This window comes from Rhagoletis pomonella, unplaced genomic scaffold, assembly GCF_013731165.1.
Source record: "Rhagoletis pomonella isolate Grant_MI unplaced genomic scaffold, Rhpom_1.0 Rhpom_scaffold_00017, whole genome shotgun sequence".
In the NCBI taxonomy this organism is placed as follows: Eukaryota; Metazoa; Arthropoda; class Insecta; order Diptera; family Tephritidae; genus Rhagoletis; species Rhagoletis pomonella.
In genome coordinates, this window is record NW_023458571.1 from 3,519,924 (window position 1) to 3,542,628 (window position 22,705).

The window sequence follows — 22,705 nt, forward strand, 5'->3', positions numbered from 1 at the left end:
TAGGGTGGTCCAAAAAACAGTAAAGTCGGAATTGTAATGCTCTTACCCCCAGGATTGTTCTATATCGAAAAAAGTATACCCCTATTTTTTTATTTTGAAATCAAAAAATATTTAGAGGTCGCTCAAAGCGCTAAAAGTTTTCCATGTATTTTTATATGGTAAAAATAAAATTTTTCTTAGAAATGGTATAGAATTCTTGAAAATCAATATTTTTTGATCGTAAACTCTGGTTCCCTTCAGGAGACTTGCAATAATAATACCCAATTATTTATTTAACCATTTTTTAATAGTAACGATTGTTTATTGGTAGCCCCATTGCATTTTTCGGGGTTTTTGTGGGTTTTCGGCGGACCTATAAATTGTAGTTGCGATGAAAAAATGGTTAAATAAACAATTGGGTATTATTATTGGGAATATTCTGCAGATAAACAGAGTTTTCTGGTAGAAAAGTATTGATTTTTAACTATTCTATACCATTTCTACGAATAGTTGTTTTTCCCCCATATAAAATACATGGAAAACTTTGGGCGCTTTGAGCGACCTCTAAATATTTTTTGATTTCAAAATAAGGGTATATTTTTCGGTATAGAACAATCATAGGAAGTGAGAGCGTAAAGATTCAGACTTTACTTTTTCACGCGCATTTTTGAACCGCCCTACATGTGTACATACATAGGTAGCTCACATTGTCCACGAATGCACGAACGCGGACGTAAGACTTGGTAAAACTTAACTTAAACGACCTCGCTGAGTATTTGGAGCTCACATATTGCACAGGTTGCATCTTTTGTACATATGCATGCGGATACGTATTTATGTATTTACATAATATAACATATAACATATTATGTTGTATAAGTATCTTTGAATTCCTCTTGTTTTCTGTTGTTGTCAATCAGCAAACGCCGAGGATTGGGTAAAGTCATATAATGTAACATTACCAATATTACACTGAAAATAAAATTTCGTAAAAGTGCTACTAAAAACTTTCGTAGTCTTGGTTTTTGTACAATGTACGAAACTTTCGTTCATAATACGAACACATTTTTCACAAAGAAACAAGATTTTGCGAACCATTCGTAAATATAACAAAAGGACTTTCGTGAAGCCTTTTTTCAGTACAATTTACGAAATCTTTCGTTTATTTTACGAAAGACATTCGTAAATTACTGAACAAATCTCTGTACGAATAATTTTGTATATTGTACGAAGGCGTTCGTAATATTTACGTATGGTTTTAAAGTTTACGAAATCTACAATTCTGTATTCGTACAATTTACGTAATACTTTCGTACATAGAACAAATTCAGAAAGATTTTTTTAAATTCGTACAACAGACGAATATTTTCGTACAGTATACTAAATTACCGTCAGTTTAATATTTCATCATATTTTTATGTACTGCGTGTCATTGCGAAACTACTGGTAGGCTACTGTGAGACGTGAGAAGTTTTAAGAAGCTTTTGCTGGATAAAAATACAATGTTAAATGTTAAAGCTGTGGATAAATGCTTTTAAGCATACAATGTTTTTTAATATCGCCCCCGCTGAGCCTTGCTCTGCAATGTGGGACTTCATAAATAGGCAGTTTCATCAGTTAGCTATCAACGGCAAGTCCAAGCCAGGAGCAGACGCACTACTTAATGAAATTTTAAGTAAGTACATGTATGATTTTTCACTGAAACTTTCCTTTCAGACGCCTTATAATTTTCCTTTAATTTATAGTCGAGAGAGGAAACAAACATCGAAGAAGCTGCGAACCTGCCAAGTACCTCCACATAAAAACATTGCAAAACATTTTCTTAAAGAAAAACGCTTAAAATTAGGAATAAAAGCAAAATAAGAGTGTTGTGTTATTATTCGTCTTATGTCTTTTACAGTGTGGTGAATGAAAGCAATCGGAAGTTCTACGAAACGACCACAGTTTTTAGGAAAATAATTTCGTTAAATATACGAACTATTTTGTGCATTTTACAAAAATTTCGTAAAAACTAAAGAAATAGTACGAAATTCTTTAGTAAGTAGTACGAAATTCGTTCGTAAATAGTACGAATACGTTCGTAAAATGTACTAAGATCTGATGTCTCATATTTTCGTAGTATGTACTAAAACGGTTTTGTACAATCAACGAAAACTTTCGTGGCTCAAAATGACGAAAACTTTCGTAAAATGTACGCAAGTTTTCGTTATATTTACGCAGATTTTATTTTCAGTGTACGCATGTCTTCTGCTTGGACTTACGAAAGAGACTTTAAAGTCGAAGAAAAAGCTTGAATTGAGCTTACACGGGGTTGCACCAAACCCAAACAATCTAATTCTAAGAAATGAACAATATTATACATTGCAATTAGCTTTTTACTCATTTATTTCATTGATACCTACTGTAACAACTTTAGCTGATATACATCCTTTAGCAAGAAAGCCACGCCAACGTTTAAAGAGCTGAAATCAATTAGAAATTTTCTAGATTTTTATTTTTTATTTACAGTGGTAAATAAATTAGAATAAAGCAAATGTCAAAGCTTTGTTCAGTACTGTTAACGAAAATTTTTGTTAAGAAATTACGTATATCATCGCCTTTTTACAGGAGACAAATAGTATTTTTTTAAAGAGGGAAACAATGATTTTTGCTGAAGGGTTTTAGAGCGAAAACGCCTTCAATGTCGAACACCTTGTATAATTCCACCATGGAATGAACTATATTTTTATAAGAAAATATTTAAAAATAAATAGCTGTTTTGTATTGGATTAAACAGGCGTGCGAAATCTAATTTTTCCCCGTTCCAATAATTATGTTATGTTTTTTAATATCTAAGTTAGGGCTGCCAGACATCCTGATTTTACAGGATTTGTCTTGATTTATACAAATTGTCCTGGTGTCCTGGTCCACGCTTAAATTTTCCTGGGTTTTTTTAATGAAGGGAAATAGACACTCCTCTAATTTATAGCAGATTTTTGCTATGAAAAAAAGGTTAAGCCTTCTGCCATTAGTAGTCGAAAACTGATAACAAAACGTTTTTTCTAACATGTTGAATATCTTCTTTCTGTTTAGTTTATTTGGTTAAAATCTTATTTTTTTCAGGCGAATGCCGAAAAAGTGCAAGTTCCTGATCAGGTACACGACTGAGGGGTCATACATAAATACTATCCAGTAGATAATATCAGGAGCTAAAATCTTACCCAAAAGACCTTTCTGAAAGTTATTCCTTTCTCCTTATTTTTTTGTATGGAGCGGCACAAATTGAAGGGCTTCTGCTTTCGCTACTCAAAAAAGAGCTTTCAGAAGGGCTTTTGTAGGACGCCGCACATAGGGGTATTTGAACGATTTAAGCGGCCAAAAACCAATTTGACAAAATTTTGGAGAAAACTTAAAAAATAAGTCGCTTTCGATAGAGAACATTCCAAATAACATTTCCCAGTCCCCCTCCCTTTTCTAACTTGCACAGCGAACGCTCACCGTTGACCGGAAGCAGAATATTCTAACGCTGCTTATAAATAAATGTTCGCTCTCTAGAAAGATCGTGACGGTTTTAAGTAAATATTTTGATTTCTGCATTGTATTCTTAAAAAGTAGTGATGGATCCGCATACAGAAGGTAACAATGCATTTAAGGGTAAATTTTTTTTAATCGTTTTATTAAGCAAAAGTTTTATTCAAATGTAACGAATATAGCGGTTTTCAACGAGTATTCTTTCGTTAATTTTTGTGAATATTAAGGAATTTGTTGTATCCCCGGGAGAGATCGCGTTATTATTCTTTGTTCAATTGAAAGCTTAGAAATTTGGCTAATATAGTGTGAAAAGACTGCCCGCAGAAAATCGCAGATAAATCTTTACTTAGAAAATGTGTTAAGGAAAAATCTTAAATCGCAACTAGTATATAGTAACACTACTTTAGATCTATTTTAACACTAAAATTAAACTTTTTAGATGAACTTGAGGCCGCTGAACCAGAATATGAATCCATTTAATTTAAAACATAAATAGTTTTCGAGATTTTAGCAAAAGTCATGTTTTCTGGGACCTTTCGGTCCTGTTGCTAGAAATCTTCCGAAATGTAGGGCGAACCCAACTATGTTATATATGTATTTCGGAATAAACGTTTGTTTTCATTTACATTGGTGTTATAGAAATGATGATTAAAGAAATAGTTTTGGGTATACAAGCGTTTAAATTTAGATAAATGTCAATTTAGATAAATCTACGATATTTCAGTAAATATTGTATCCAAATTGTTAAAAATCACTAAATAAAGTAAAATTTTGGAACAAAATAGGGTTATTATTAAATTTTTAGAAAATGGGTGTGGCCCCGCACACTTAAGATGAAATGCTATATCTCAGTATCCGCTTCACTAATCCATACCAAACTCGGTATGAGTCTTGCTTAGGCTATATCTAACATAACTGCTTAAAATTCTTGAAATCAGGCGATAACCACGTCCACTTCACATATAATGGTAATTTATAGAAACGCGAAAACTGGCATAAATAAAATCGATTCTTGAAATAACCCCTTAGCATTAAATAAATGGGCGTGGCGCCGCGCACGTTTGACTACAAATGTATTTTTCGGTAACCGATTTATCAATTTGTACCAAACTCGTTGCACTTAATAACCTTGGTATGGAAAAGCAGTTCGTTGAAAAAACGAACACTCCGATATTTAAGTAATTGAGGACGCTAATTTATTTTAAGTTAATGCTTACAAAATTCTCTTTATAATAAATAAGACTGTTATTATTACAAAAATGTAGTCTTATTACATTGGGTGCGTTCGAGCTTCGTAATAATTACCGAAATATTGCAGACATGTTGCTGATGCTCAACTGAAACTTTTCTAAAATGTAACAGAAGTTTCGCAGTAAAAATTTGTATATTGCTTTTGATTTGCCAATGATTGTCAACTGATTTGTTCGCCCAAATTTTTGCGTAGAACGTGATACTCTTTCATAAAAAAAGGAACACTGCCGTATTAATTTCACCTCGAATACACCCATTTCTTACCTATACTGTAATATATATTTGAATTATTAATTACTTTAATTAAAGTTTAATTTGATTTGTTAAACCCTGGGAGGTTCCTTAAGAGACACAGCCTTTTCAAACCCATTTCAATTGATACCCATATTGCAGCAATTCATTTAACTAATTGAACAAATATGTTTAACAGGTGGCAACTCTGTTAATATTTTAACGTATATTTACTTGATTTTAAGCATTTACAATTCTATATGTCAAAACACGTCTTTTCTAAACATTTCGAGTTGAAATATTCATAAAAATAATTTTGGCCACATAAATCGGCTAAATACCCCTATGTGTGCCGTTTAAAGAAGTTCTTTTAAAGTTTTTCTTAATTTATAAAACTCATACTTCTTTAAGGAATTTATTTTAGATTCATATTAAATAGTTTTATTTAGACTTGCAATGCCTATTGAATCTTATTTGTAATTCTAAGTAACCTAAACATATACTTAAGTATATTCACGTAAATTGTAAATAGGAAACACCTTTCTAGGAAGCATGCAGGGAAGCACCCTCAAAATAAATTTGTTCTTTTATAATTAAAAATTCAGATTAAAATTCTCTTATAATATAATCATTCAGCTCTAGGTATTGTGCCACAAAACTACATTGCTTATAATATCAGAACCAAAGCAACTTTACTTATAGGGAATATATTGGCACCATATTCACTTGTATCTTCGTTTTCTATTTGGATGATAAGTGTCTTAGTCGATGGGTTCAGGATTATGGCAGCCGTAATCTAGGTATGTTAAATAAAAATACATCCTTGGTTCTTTTCCAGCACGTCGTAATTTATTTTTATTGATGACATGTACTTACATTAGGGTGCTCATTTTTTGCGACTATTGTTTTTTCACTCCTACCTCGAAATTTTGTGGAAAACACCTAAGGAAAAACTCACTGAAAATTTGACCCCTTAGTATTAACATTAAGTGCTCGCCCAAGGCGTGGTCTAATTATGGTCAATGACGGATTTTGTTCAGAATTTAATACTCTACAACAGTGTCGATTGCGGCATAACTCTAACTCCCACCAGCGAGCTAGTACGGGTCACCAAACCCCAATATTTTAATTAAATTCCCGTTTTTTTGCGCCTTTACCGTAAATAACAAGAGCTACAGAAAAAATGTAAATGACAAATTTGTTGGAAATTCAATTTCCTACAAAAAAGTCTTAGAACACTAAATCGCTAGTATCGATATTTCTTGAGATCTAGGGCTTTAAAGTTGATCAACAATTTTTACAATTTAGCTCCATAGTCAACGAAAATTTCACACTACCTCTCAAGATATATCGATGTTAGTGATTTGGTATACTAGAGCTTTTTTATATAAAATTGAATGGCCTACAAGTTTGTCATTCGCAATTTTTCTGTAGCTCTTACTATCTACGAGATAGGGGCAAAAAACGGGAATTTAATCAAAATATTGGGTTTGGTGACCCGTACTAGCTCGCTGATACAATGCTAAGAAAAACTATAATAATAATTTTCTCGAAAAATTTGAGTGACGAAAATTTTATTATCTTTTTGGTAGCGTGGTAAAAAAGGGCAATTTACTCAAAATATTGGCTTTGGTGACCCGTACTCGCTAGCTAGTAGCAATGTTAAGCAAAATTATAAAAATAATTTTCTCGAAAAATTTTCGTTACGAAAATTTTATTATCTTTTTGGTAGCGTGGTACCTATACTTACCCAAATCGCTAATTAGTTTTTTAAAGGGAAAACCACACAGCCCTGTGCTATTTTTATACCCGATCGCACTTGTGCACAAGGGTATTATAACTTTGTTCACATAACGGTTGTTGCAAAACGAATCGAGATAGATATAGACAAATGTATACATAAATGATCAGAATGAAAAGAGAAATCGATTAAGCGGTGACTGTCTGTCCGTCCGTCCGTCTGTGCACACGATAACTCGAGTAACAATTGAGATATCTTAACGAAACTTGGTACGTGTACTTTTTCCGGGCGTAGGACGGATGGTAATGGGCAAAATCTGACAATAACCCCGCCTACCTCCCATATAACGGTAGTTTTCAGAAATACGAAAACTGCGATATTTTAGTAACTACTGAAGATTATTCACTCAAGATTGATATTTACAATGATTTTTAGACGAAAAATAAGAGTATAATAAATTTTTGGAAAATAGGCGTAGCCGCGCCCACTTATGGTTACATGTGTATATCTTGGTAACCGCTCCACCAATTTCTCCCAGTTGTTGGCCTTGGTACATCATACCAAATCGCTATTTTTAAAATCGGACAATAAACACGCCCACATCTCATATAACGGTAATTTAGAAAAATACGAAATCTTCGATAAATCAATAAATACCAAAGCTAACTTACTCGAAATTGATGCTTGCAACAATTCTTTACCACAAAATACCTTTATGATAAAATTTTGGAAAATGGGCGTAGCACCGCCCACTTATGATCACATATATGTATCTAGGTAACCGTTCTACCAATTTGTACCAAACTCGCCGTGTTTATTGTGCTTGCTACATAAAAGCGAAACGTTGAAAATCATTGAAATCGGACTAAAATTGCGGCCACTTTTCATATAACGGTAAATTTCAGAAATGCTTGAAACTTCTATATTTCAAAATTTAAGGACTCTAATTTACTCAAAATTGATACTAACAACAATCCCTTGAAAACAAGTAGCATTATTTAGAATTTTGGAAAATGGGCGTGATACCGCTCACATATGACTATATAAGTTTATCTCATTATGTCTAACTTGACCTTCTATCGAAGGTGTTTAAAATAGGGTTAAAACCATCCCGGGTTACCATGTAGCGGTAGTTTTCGGAAAGGTGAAAAACATGTATTTAATACTTGCGCCGGGTATTTAATGTTCGGCTCCGCCCGAACTTAGAACTTAGACTTTCTTACATGTTGATTATGTACTTGGATGTGAAATAACACATTTCCTAAAATTTTTTTAACAGATTTGCGCTCCAATGCAAAACATACTTATTTTAAGTCCTCTTACAAAATCTTTTATCAAGATAAAAATCCCCCTACACAAATTTTGCCACTGATAAAACTCATACATATCGTCGATGTTTTTGCAAACCGCTCATCTACTAATTGCAAAAAAACGGGTTTTCTTTGAAGGAATTGCCTTGATAGGCGGTACATTCTCTTGTTATTATTTTACGAATCTGTTGTTTTAATAACGATTTTACAATTTTTATGCATAAATCTCGATGCCTGGAGTTCAGGGTTAGCAAATCTCATTTTTGCCGCAACGGTGATTTAGGCGGATTTGCTCAAAAGGAGGACAGGACAACATTTTTGAGTGGACAAACCACGTTTGAGGAGGACGATATTCCTCAAAGGAAGACTTTTGGTCAGCTTAACATATTACACACAAAAATAAAACTTTGGTAAATATGTTTTCGTATAAATAAAATACAAATAAACGAGTTCCTACATAAAACAAAAACTTTAACAAATTCATGAAATATAAAAATATGTTTGTATGTATGTATGTATGCACGATATGTAAACACTTACATATTGCTGTGCAAAAACATTAATATTTTCCCTGCACCCGAAAAAATCGTTCGGAAGGAACTGAAGCAGCGACAATGCAAAAGCGTTATCAAACGTATCTTAAAAGATGGGTTTTTATACCTTTCATGAGCATGAAATGGTATTATAACTTTGGTCCGATGTTTGTAAGTACCAGAATAAGAAGAGATAGACCCATTAAAATGTATACTTAAATGATCAGAACGGCGAGCTGAGTCGATTTAGCCATGTCCGTCTGTCCGTCTGTCTGTCTGTCTGTCTGTCCGTCTGTTTGTATGCAATCTAGTCTCTCAGTTTTCGAGATATCCGGATCAAATTTGGTAGGTGGGTGTATTTTTATAATGTATTAATCATTTGTCGGAACCGGAAGAATCGGACCACTATAACATATAGCTCCCATACAACTGTTTGTTCAGATATGAGATTTTTCGTTATAACTTCTCCATTTATGCAGCTGGGAACATGGCATTCCGCAATATTTCCATCCATTATCAAAAACATGCTTACAGTGAAAATGGCGAAGATCGGGTCGCTATAACCTATAGCCTCCATACAACCGATTGTTCAGATTCGAGATTCTTTGTTATAACTTCTCCATTTATGCAGCTAGGAACATGAAATTTTGTATTACTTCTACCCGTTATCAACAGAAAACTTAGAATAAAAATTACAAAGATCGGATCACTATAACCTATAGCTCTCATACAACTGATTTTTCAGATATAAGATTTTTCGTTATAACTCCTCCATTTATGTAGCTAGACACATGAAATTTTGCACTGTTGTCACTTATTATCAAAAGAATACTTTCAGTGAAAATGGCGAAGATCGGGTCGCTACAACCTATATCCACCATACAACTAATTGTTCAGATATGAGATTTTTTGCCATAACTTCTTCATTTATACAGCTAGAAACATATAAATTCGCACAGTTTTCACTCAATACTAACAGAATACTTACAGTGAAAATAACAATGATCGGGTCACTATAACATATATCTCCCATACAACTGATTGTTCAGTTATGAGAATTTTCGTTATAACTCCTCCATTTATGCACCTAGGAACATGAAATTTTGCAATACTTCCACCCATTCACACCAGAATATACAGTGAAAATAACAAAGATCGGGTCACTTTTACATATAGCTTCCATACAACTGATTGTTCAGATATGCGATTTTTTGTTATAACTACTCCATCTATGTAGCTCGAAACATAAAATTTCGCCCTATTTTCACTCATTATCAACAGAAAGTTTACAATAAAATTAACAAAGATCGGGTCACTATAACCTGTTTATTGCTCCCATACAACTGATTGTTCAGGTATGGGGTTTTACTGTAAAACTCCTTTATTTGGACAGCTAAAACTGATAAATTTCGTAAGCTATTTTTTAAATAATAATACAAAGTCTACTGAGAAAATCGTAAAAATCTATGTTGTATAATCATAATCTCTTGTACCACTGATTGTTCAGATACCAGTTTTTGCGATATATGTATCTCCTTTATGAAGGAAGCTAAACCCATTAAATTGTGTTACCGGTTTACGTACCGATCACACAGTAGTGAAAATCACTTAAGAGCCTGTCAGACGTGGCAATATTTCCGTCTTTCGCACGCAATTCGCTGTCAAATTGAGAAAGAGAAATTTTATTTCGATGTGTGAACAGCCAGAAAGATCTTTCTGTCACCTTTCGGAAATCAGTTTCAGAAATAAAAGTTGCAAGGTGGGACTGCAACTGCAAGAGCGAAAATCGATTTCGGAAATATATTTCAACTTGCTCGTGCTGCACTAGCAATTTTTATTTCTTCTGCAAGTGCTGTCAAACTAATCGAGTGTTGCCGTGTGGCCCTGATCGTGAATTTGTGTAAAATGATAAAAAATATCGTTGGAATCAATATCAAAAATGCTTGAAATATATTATTTTGCTTAATATACTTAATTGTTAAATTATTGTTTACACGACAAATATGTTAATTATAACCTATATTTTCTCGCTTTTACAAGAGAAATAGCAAACAAACGACAACCCCACCGCCCATGGTTGCATTTTAGTATCGAGAAAGATTGCCAGAAACTCATTCGCTGTGTGAACAGCCAAAAAGCGATTTCAGAAATTTCCTCCTGCAATTCGCCGTTCGGAAATAAAAACCTCTTTCGAAAGACACTTCCCATGCAAGGTGTGACTGCTCATGCAACTGATTTCTCAATTTGACAGCCTTTCCGAAATTTATTGCATCGAAATATATTGCCACGTCTGACACGCTCTTTAGATTGGTGCTATATAAGGTATATCTTCCATACTTCTGATTGTTTAGATATGATTTTTTATATATGTATCTCCTCTATCTATGCCTGCTGTGAATACATAAATTTATTCAAATGCAGTAATCTGTTAAAGTAAAATTTTCAGATGCTCATGAAAGGTATGAAGTCTTCGGTATAGCCGAAGACAGCGCTGCTCTTACTTGTTACGTCATACGTTCGTACCAAGAATATCTATTTGGATCGCGATCCAAAATGAGAAATAGTAGCACTGACAAATTTAGTTCAATGAAAATATCGAACTAGTGAACTAGTTCATTGAGATGAACTAGTTCTTTAGTTCATTTAGTTCAAGAACTAGCCAAGTCTAGTATATATGTAGATAATTTTGTATAAGCCCAAGTGTGCATACTACAGTATTAAAAAATGATAATTGAGGCCATGAGGGCAGAAGTGGCCTAACTCACATTTTTTTTGGTAGTTAACTTCTTACAATATTTTCTAGTGCTATAATTGGTATTCTTTAATTTAATGGTACGTTATGTAGCTTTGTATCTTAATATTAAGAAACGAGCGACTTTTATTATTAAATTCATCACATTTGAGACTATTTTAAGAAGGTAAGTACAAAAAAAAATTGGGTGAAGCCACTTCTGCTCTCACGGCCTCAATTCCACTTTTTAGCTTTCGATAAATACATAAGCTGACCAACCGTCCTCCTTTGAGGAGGATTGTCCTCCTCAAACGTGATTTGTCCTCCTCAAAAATATTGTCCTTCTCTGTCCTCCTTTTGAGAAAAAATGTCCTCCTTGTCCTCCTTTCCAAGTCTTATAGCAGTGATGAACTTTTCTAAAAATTTCGTTCTTCAACATTTAGTTAAATGATGTAAGCTTTTGATTCAACTAACCGCCTGTGAAAGTTGAACAGTACAAACGCCTTTTGAGCCTTAGGGCCAAATTCACAGTGCGTAGTTAACTCAGAATCGACAGTTAACTAAAGATTTTTGTACTGAAAACTGTCGATTCTGAGTGAAATACGTACTGTGAATTTGGCCCTTAATCAATAATATTTAATACGGCTTTCCCAATGCATGCCTATTACGTAGTTTGTTCTCTCATTCGTAATTCACACTCCTATTGCCCTTGGAATTACGTAATTCTCCACACTAAATTTTGAGAGCGAATTACTTCATTTGGTGGTAATTCAGATCCAATTACCAAGCGAATTACGAACAAATCGATGCCGTCTCAAATTTTTATGGGACATTTATCGAAACCAGTTCACAAATCAAAACTGGCACTTTTTATAAGTACAAAAACCAATTACTTACATTTTGCATAAATTTTGTAGTGAAGAAAACAAAACAAAACACAGAAATATAGAACTGTAAAATCGAATTAAGAATGTCCGCTTGGGAAAGGAGTAATTCGCAATCGTTATTGGAGGATCGAACAAATCAATTCCCGGTGTCGAAGGTAAGCCGTATTACCCTTTATAACACTGAAAGACTAGATAACGACGGGTCTTCACAGGGAAAATTAGTGCCTACCATTTGCCATTTTATTTGCCAGATATGTATAAGTTTTATCAGTGGCAATATTTTTGGCCCGCTTTTCATCTGATGGCAAGCTCGTCGGCGAGTCGATACGAAGTAAACTACTTCTTACTTATACATATATAAACATTTATTAATTATAGTTTACGAATTTATTAAAGAAACAAACGTCCGCTCAAAATGTTAAAGCGCCTTCAAAATGAAATGCTTAAAAATTAGTAATGAAACCTCTTCGATGTCTGTCAAATCATCAATGTTTTGACTTAACATCGGACTCGTAAAAACATCGACACACATCAATGTTTGAAGCCACGACCATCGATGATCTCGATACATCGATGTTTTTTTACATCCCTACAATATACACAATTACCGGCAGTTTAATATTTCATCATATTTTTTGTATCGCGTGTCATTGCGGAATTAATTGTTGGCTGTGAAAGTATAATCTAATTTTAAACGTTTTAAAAAGGGATTTGCTGGATAAAAATACAATACAAAATTAAATATTAAAGCTGTGGATATACTATGCTTTTAAGCATACAATGTTTTTAACATCGCCTACGCTGCGCCTTGCGCTGCAATGTGGGACTTGATAAATAGCCAATTTCATCAGTTACCTATCAACGGCAAACCTAAGCCAGGAGCACTACTTAATGTAATTTAAAGTAAGTACATGAATGACTTTTCACTTAAACTTGCTTTTCAGACGCCTTATAATTTTCCTTTAATTTATAGTCGTCAAGGAAACAAACATCGATGAAGCTGCGAAAAATATTAAAATTTTTAAGAAAATAAAACCAGTATTTTTTTTATTTTATTTTATATCTTATTATATTTAGTTCTGCTGAGGCTCATAGTTTAACACTTTGCATCAATATACACTATTGAATGAATCGTAAGCAATAAAAAAATATGTAGTATAAAACCTATTCGTATGCATATAAATAAAATACTTAAGTTTTATTATACGTAAAATAACCCTTTTTATTAATTCTAAACTACAGTGTAGTCAGAAAATTCTTCTCTTTCGTAGAACGTAGATTTATTTTATTATTAACACTATAAAAAAACATGACTAAAATTATAGCACAACACTTTCATTATATTTTAATAAATAATGTTAAGCGTTTTTGCAAAACGTTTTGTTAAACAAAAGCGCCTAAAATTAACAATAAAAACAAAATAAAAGTGTTGTGTTAAAATTCGTTATATGTTTTTTACAGTATGGAGAATGAAAGCAAAATCGCACTTTCTTGCAACATGCAACGCAGTGTACTATTAACTTGTTTGACTTATGATTAGAGAAACTTTGAATTGTAATTTATTCGTTATTTATGTGTTAAAATAAATATAAAAAATGTTTTGTGTTTTCAATGTGGAGAATTTGTCCTCCTGGAATGTTAAAAAATTCTGGTCACCTTATAAATACATATTTATTTGAACGCGTTTTTGTGGAAAATAACAAAAGGTGAAAAATAAAGGCAAAAGCTGTTTCAATACATGTGCATATAAACAGGTGTATATGAATGTAAATAGCTTAACACGAGAATTACTGAATACCTAAACTGAAGTGGGAACAGACAGTGGTATGATATTATTAAGTCAAATATGCTGATAAGTTTAACTAGCGGAAATTGTAAAATAATCTGAGTATTAATGTTTAATAAATAGTTGCTGCGAGCAAATACCATTTTGAAAAAATAAAAAATAAAGGGAGATAAAGCGCATCCATAAACAAATAAAAAATACTTTTTCAGGAACTGTGTCGAACTGCAGAATATTTCATAATATATTAATCAAAAAACAGCAACAACAACATTTTTGTGTCAAAAAATACAAGATATTGAGTGCAAATTATAACAAACACCAACTTGTTTTCGTAAGTTCGTAATGAAAAATAGAGGCAGGCTGAAAAGTGCATCGCCAGCAATTCAAAACAGCAGCCCCATCTCCCCCAGAACTAATACCAACTCTGAGTTTAACATCAGAAACACCTGCAACAGTCCCATTCCCATCATTAGTAGCGCGGCAAATGGTACCACTAATAGCAGTATCACCAGCGGAAACGGAAGTGGAAATGTCAACGATGGCGTAAGCAGCATTTCCAGCAGCCCTGTGGACATTGAGAAAGGCACTGGCAATCTGACATTGACAAGAGCAATGCAACTTCACAAATCCAACGTGCAAAACTCGTCGCCCAACAGTTTCAACACCACAAATGGCCATCAGCCCTATCCGTCGATAACGTCCACATATTGGCTGCCGCCGCCAAATACGGCGCCATATTTAGTTCCAGGTAATTAACGCAATTCGCTAACAAGCTAAAAACTAAATTTAACATTGAAAATAAACACGCACAAATAAGTACCTGTACTTAGGTTGGGTTAGGTTAGAGTGGCTGCCACCGCGCAGAGCACGGAGGCATGCGTCGGCTGGAAAAGCATCTTGTGGCGGAAATCATTTGCTTCTTTCCCTCCCTTAGTAATTGAACCACCGAATGCGTCTAAGCAATCTAAAAAGTACTTGTTGAACAAGTGCGTTTCAGCTATGATGGGACATTAGCAAAGACAATTTTTCACAGGCCAACAAAAATGGGAACAAATTTTGTTTCCTAAAATGTAAAGCTGTGTTCGATAGTCCTTTTTGTGCTGATTACGAATCTGTAAGTATAAAGTTTTCATCAGCTTTAGATTTTGAGAAAAACGTGGTCAAAATATCCAAAAATCGCGTTTTTTGCAATATTCGAGAAGCTCTAGCAAAAAGATGATAGAACCTTCCACTTAGGCTTAAATTAAAGCTAGAACTCTCGACTACTATCATATTGCATAGCAGAGTCTTAAGTCTCTGCAACTGAAGCAAAAATCGTTGGTGGGTTACCCTGACCAGTTTATGGGGGTTTTGGGGGTTAAAACCCACACTCCCCCCGAAATTTTTGGATCGACTTTAAATATTTTTATTTATATTAGATTTACTTATTTTATATTTATTAACACGTTCCCTATCCAATGAATCACATGTGTTACATGGGACAAGTTTTGTCCCACCAGTCCATGAATGATATGAGCAAAATCAATGCTGACTTCAGATATATTTTTCTAGGTTTTTGGCAAAAATATAGTATTTTTGTGTGGAAACATGCAGTAAACAGCTGTTGATTGTATATAATTCATGGAACGTACCTTATCAAAAACTATTTCCCACGCTTATGTATGTATCATAAATGAGATATAAAATACTTATTTTTTTTTGCATAAGGACATAATGTATGCTTTTAGCATAATTCCTGAAAAAAGATGTATTGTATGGGGACAGGCAACCTGTTGAATCATCATCACTCTGCATACAAAAAAAAAATCGGAATTATAAAATCTGTTATAACTTAACACCCAAATTCATAAAAAATAAAGAAGACTTTATGTGCTTTGTAAATCGAAAATTTGTATGAAAATGTCACTCTATAAAGCTCTTTAAACCTATTTTATTTTTTAGAATAAAGCCATTAGGCTTCTGCAAAATATGTCGGAAAAATATTAAAATTTACTCTGAAAAACATCCAAAAATCCGGTTTTTAATAAATAAAATTAGCCCAAAAAAAAGTTTCTCAAAAAATCACCTTAGGTGATGGAGGAGCTTTTACTTAAAAGGTCTGCGTAAAAATGTTTAAAAATTGTATCAACGGAATCAAAATAATGAGATTTTTTGGGAAATGAAACGACTGTTGACTGTGGAAGGGGGGAGGAAACACCTACGTTGAGGAATGTTGTTGCGAATTTAAAATCAAATTGCCATACACATGTGCACTAATGTCTGTGTCCGTTTTATAGTTGATCCTCTTGTCATTAGGGGATATTATCCACAAAATTTTGGAACAGAACGTATGGCCCACGTACATAATTAGGGTACTTATTCAAAACTTTTACAAAAGGACCACTAAAGAGAAGACCACTGATGAGAACAAAATATATAAATCCACTACATACATATGTTCCGGGTATATCTGAGAGGATCATTCCAACATATATGACAGAGAAAAGGTCAAAATAGCGTTCACACACGCAATACACTAAAGAGAATTTATAGCAACACCAAAGACATTATTCCTAGATACCAGAAATCGGACGTAATATATAAAATTTCATGTAATGGCGATTGGTCCTAATATGCGACAAAGTATATGTGGTGTAAACAAAACCTAAACTCAAGACAAGGATTTTCGCACACAAATCAAATGTTAGATTGAGCAACAACACAACGGACAATAAGACGGCCTTTTCAGCTCACTGTAGAACATGGGTCACTATCAGTGTTGCCACTGTTGGTCTTTTCCGACCAAATCTGGTCGCTTCTTTTTCATTTGGTCGGTTGGTCGGCAAAGTAAGAATTTGGTCGGAAAGTTGAATCAAGCTTTTAAATTTTTAGTTACAAAATAAATATTTCAAACATAATTTTGCATATAAATATTTGCCAATTGTACATTTAAACATTTGGCAATCCTGCCCTTAAAATGTTCACTAAAAATGTACATGGTAACCATGTGCCTTGATGAAGAAAAGAGAAAAGGAAAATGTCAAAAAACCAACGTAAAGCCAAACGCGCGAATTTCTTGCTTCTACACAACTGCTACAATTAATTTCAAACGTCAAAAAGCCAACGTAAGCTGAACGCGCGCATTTCTTGCTTTTGCAATTAATTACAAAAGGGATAAGTAAGTGCACTTAACAATGAGCTAACAATTTTTGGTATTACCAATTTTTACTCTTTAGATTTATCAGCAAGAAGCCAAAGCCGTTTTACAGTGCAGACGAAAGTCGAGCTTCTTGTAGCACAAATTCGCAGCTCCCCGAAGATATTTTTGGTGAAAAAGGAGATGATGCTTTGTGCAGGTAACTAAGATATTTTGTTTGAATAATGTGCCACGCCCTGAAAAAAGGAGGATATATAGGGGAGTAGAGACGGGTCACTACATTTCAAAACTGAAAACCCCGCCCGCCGGAGGCTTATGGTTTTAATAATAGTTGCGTTCCAGATGCTTCACGATTTGCAGGAAAAGCTTTTTTCGCCATTAATAAACCTTATTGAAGGTGGCCACCTGGAACAGCTTCCTGTAAAAACCTGCAAATCGTGAAGCATATGGAACCCAACTCTTATATCGAAATAAAGTGATAATTCTACGTTTGATATACATTCATATGTACATATGTATGTATGTACATCGTATATGAAACTGGTGACAAAAAGTTAAGAAAAACTTAAATTCTATTATTTGCTAAATAGTGTGATAATAATTTTTAAAATAACACTCACTCCACATCCTCATCGATTTTCGTCCAAAAAAATCCTGATACTCTGCATAAAAAGCAATTGATGCATTATATCAAAGCCAACCCGATATGTTTTTTGAATTCTTCTGATTATATATATATTTTTTTTAAGTGATGCAAGCGGCAAACAACAAAAACGAAAGTTCCGAGCAGAATGGTTAAAAAATTTTGACTGGTTGCGAGAAAAAAATGGAGGCGCCTTTTGTTTTGTTTGCTTCAATCAGCTAGTAAGCCACTGCGGCCATCTCAGGTCGCAAGAGAAACCGTCATCCACATTCAAAGCTACGAATCGCAGAAAAAGCAGTTTACAATAGAAAAATTTTACAACGCTGAGCAGCAAAACCAACAGCAGAAAGTTAGAGAAGCCGAGGATGCACTTGTCATGTTTTGCATTACGCACCACCTCCCATTGCTGCTAATGGATTACCTGCCTGCTCTGTTGGTGGAATGCTGCCCCGACTCTTCCATAGCGAAATCGCTGAAATGTGCCAGAACAAAATCAATGCAGGTAGTTGATTGTATAGCTAAGCAGGGAAGTCAAAAAGTAATATCTACTTTAAGAAATAAGAAATTCTCCTTAATTGTTGATGAGACTACGGATGTGTCTACCACAAAAAGCCTAGTATTAGTTGCTCGATACGTCGATAGCGCTCATGTGGCACAAGATCGCTTCATTGCATTGCTAGAGCTCACCAAAGCAGACGCAAATTCTATTTTTAATTTAATAAAAGATTTTTTTACTAAGAATGAAATTCCCATAAGAAACCTAATTGGTTTGGCCACTGATGGAGCCAATGTTATGGCTGGAGACTTGGGCGGGCTGAAAACATTATTGAGTGCAGAAACCGATTTATTTTATATAAAATGCACATGCCACTCACTTCACCTTTGCTCAAGCTACGCTTGTAAAAAATTGCCGAAAAGCATTGAGACACTGTGCCGCAACATATATAGTTTCTTTTCCCACAGTCCAAAGGGATACATGAACTGAAGGAATTTCAGGACTACTGTTCGGTAAAAACCCACAAAATCTTGGGCACATCTCAAACACGCTTTCACTAGAAAGCGTTGTTTTAAGAATAGTTGAGCAATGGGATAGTTTGAAACTTTATTTTATTTCCTGCTTTTACGAAGTAAACGGTATGCGATCTGCAGACCTGACAGAAGGAATGTGTTGCACAACCAAATGCTATTCTTTATTTCTATCGTATATTTTGCTCATAATTACCAATCTTAACAAAGAGTTCCAAGCTGAAAGCTCTCGTTTGCCATACTTATATGCAACTGTCGAAGCACATTATCTCTTAATTTAGAGTAACTTTATTAAAAAAGATGCGGTTAGTAACAATATCAATATTGGTTTTAAAAATGAAAATATTCATCTTAAAATATCTGACATTTTTGTTGGAACGAAAGCTGAGATGTTTATGAAAAGTAATGTCAATTGTTCTGAAATTCTTGAAGTTAAAACCATGATAAAAATATAGTAAGGTAGAACCGCTGAGAGTCACTTTTAAAATTCTTGACGTTTCCAAACATTTTAATTTTTAAATGTACTCACAAACTCACACACACATTTTCATTTCCAATCTCAAGCAACAACAATTTCGAACAATTTAAATTTTTTATTTTCCCTTTTATATGATTTTAAAATGTTGGCAAACTTCAAAAAAAAATCATGGCCGACAAATTGAGAGAACGGTTGTACCTTGCTATGTTTTTATCATGGTTAAAACCAATATATTAAAGTTTTACATAGAGTTTTTGGACCAGATAAATTTAAGATTTGATTTCAAGCGGGAAGATATAAAACTTTTACAAATAATAACACCAGCTAAGGTAGTTTCTAAAGAAGATTTACCAATTTTACCTCTTTTGTTAAAGTTTCCCCATCTTATAGATTGTGATCCTGATATAATAACCACGCAGTGGAATTTACTGAGGCTAAGTGAGCTTGATATTTCCAGCGATCTGGACATTGATATGTTTTGGGAAAAAGTTTATTCTATTAAAAATGGAATGAATAAAATAGCTTCATGCATCTCGCCAATTTTGTTTTTAGTATAATTTCATTACCACATAACTCTGCGGCTGCAGAACGCAAATTTTCAACGCTTTCTTTAATAAAAACTAAACTAAGAAATAAACTTAAGATTGGCAGTATCAATAGCTTAATGTTATGCAAGGAACTTGTAAACAAAAAGGACCCGCACTATGTGTGGTCAGCTGCTAAAGATTTGCATGTGTAATTAATTGATTCAAATTTACTTTTGAGAAATTAAACTTATTGGTACATAACATGTATGTATATAATTCATACAACCAAAAAATGTTAAATGATCTCATCTCTGTGCCTAAGACTGTACCTGAATTTATTTATTTCTTCTTTGTTTTACAATGTACAAAGTACATATATGTATGTATATAATTGTTTTGTATTCGAAACATTTAATATTAAATAAATGAATTGTATGCTTTCAGAATGCTTTTTTGTAATTGAAATTTATTTGGTCGGTTGTAAACGATTTTGGTCGGATTTGGGAAGAAAATTGGTAGGGGAAAAAATTGTTAGTGGCAACGCTGGTCACTATCCTGATTTTGTTAATCTTGTCATTCTACAATAGGAAAATAATTATAATAAACGCCTTATTTTGGAAATGTTGCACATAATGAACACCACTAATGATATGAGGATCAACTATAAAACGTCCATAGAAAATAGTGCACAATAGTCTAACGAAAATTTGTCAACCCGTGCCAAAAGTGCCCAGAGCGTGAGGAACGCAAAAAACCACTTTTCGTGCCCGGAATCAACAAATCAGTTCTAAACAATGATTTTATGTTTATTTATCTTATATAGCTAATAAAATTAGCAAATACCTACATTTCTGAACTTTTAGTGCTGTTTTCCATTTTTTTATTTTGCTATCGGATGTAAACAAACAACAGCTGTTATTTCAAATTGACTTCTAGCACATTTGTGCCCGGAAAAAGTGAAAGGTATTCGCTCTATATTACCAATTTTTCTAGCGTGAGGAACGCTTTCTGGGCTGTTTTTATACCCGAGCGCACTTGTGCACAAGGGTATTATAAATTTGTTCACATAACGGTTGTTTGTAACAGGCAAAACGAATCGAGATAGATATAGACAAATGTATACATAAATGATCAGAATGAAAAGAGAAATCGATTAAGCGGTGACTGTCTGTCCGTCCGTCCGTCCGTCCGTCTTTGCACACGATAACTCGAGTAAAAATTAAGATATCTTAACGAAACTTGGTACGTGTACTTCTTTCGGGCGTAGGACGGATGGTATTGAAAATGGGCAAAATCGGACAATAACCACGCCTACCTTCCATATAACGGTAATTTTCACAAATACGAAAACTATTTATAATAATTTTGAGACGAAAAATAAGAAAATTATAAATTTTTGAAAAATGGGCTTAGCCACGCCCACTTATGGTTACATGTGTATATCTTGGAAACCGCTGCACCGATTTCTTCCAAACTTGGCACCATTGTTGGCTTTGGTACAGCATACCAAATGGCCGAAAATTTTAAAAATCGGACAATAACCACGCCCACATTCCATATAAGGGTAATTTAGAGAAATATGAAATCTTCGATAAATCAGTAAATATTAAAGCTAATTTATTCAAAATTGACGCTTGCAACCATCATTTACCAAGAAATACGTTTATGATAAAATTTTGGAAAATGGGCGTGGCACCGCCCACTTATGATCACATATATGTATCTCGGCACCCGTTCGACCAATTTGTACCAAACTCGGTATGGTTATTGTGCTTGCCACATGATAGCAAAGCGTTGAGAATTGTTGAAATCGGTTTAAAATTACGGCCGCTTTTCATATAACAATAAATTTCAGAAATGCTTGAAATTTCAATATTTCGAAATTTAAGGACGCTAATTTACTCAAAATTGATACACCCCGGCTTACCATATAGCGGTAGCTTGCGGAAAGGTGAAAAACATATATTTAATACTTGCGCCGGGTATTTAATGTTCGGCTCCGCCCGAACTTAGACTTTCTTACTTGTTTTTATGTATGTTACCGCAAAACTTTGGACTACGTTAACCGATTTCGATAATTCTTTTTGCATCGGAAAGGTAGTGTGTCATAGGTGGTCCCACACTGATCTGGTTTAGATTCGATCATTAGATCATGATGTATATGTATATATATATATATGTATGTATGTATATATATTTTATATGAGAATTGAAGTCGGTTTTGTTTTCTGCTTAAAAATTTCTTGTTTTTTATATATATTGAATTAAACACTACTGAATACTACCCACTAATAATAACATTAAAAAGTGAGATTAAAGTAGTTAAACGCTTGCTTGTGGTTAAGCGGTTTTTTTAACCAACTTCCAAAAATGGAGTAGGTTATCAGTTCGTCGGAATATTTTTTTTTTTTTTATGTAAGTTGCCGCATAACTTTGGACCACGTCAACCGATTTCGATAATTTTGCATTTTGCAATTTTGCATCGGAGATGTAATGTCTCCGAGGTGGTCCCATACTAATCTGGTTAAGATCCGATCAGTGGATGATGAGATATATTTGTATATATATATATTTTGTATATGATAATTGAAGTCGGTTTTTTTTTTGCTAAAAAATATTTGTCTTATATATATTGAATTAAACAGACAGTAAAAAAAGCATTAAATAGGGAGATTAAGTGCAAACAATTCTTCTTAGTACGTATGTTAGCCGAGATATGTGCTTAGTTCTTGAAGAAAAGCAAAATATCTATTCAAATTAAGCGGTTTTTACACTTACATACATTTGTATGTATATATATGTACATACTTTTTTATAAACCCAAGTGCGCATACTAGGGATGTTGCGAATGTGGAATTTTAGACATACGCGGATGCGGATATGAGTGCGGATGCCATGTATTTTTAAGAAATAATTTAGATGGTTAAATTAGGTGA

At 33.7% G+C, this 22,705-nt stretch overlaps 1 protein-coding gene across 2 annotated transcripts in view; it reads left to right on the plus strand.

Moving 5' to 3' along the window:
- The window catches only part of LOC118749522 (CUGBP Elav-like family member 2), a gene marked incomplete at its 3' end in the record, with an annotated part of 137,702 nt that overhangs the window by 42,764 nt on the left and 72,233 nt on the right, over positions 1-22,705 (plus strand). For both annotated transcript variants that reach the window (XM_036484326.1, XM_036484327.1), the window contains 1 exon segment: positions 14,169-14,707. In XM_036484326.1, the coding sequence (XP_036340219.1) occupies positions 14,302-14,707 (406 nt within the window).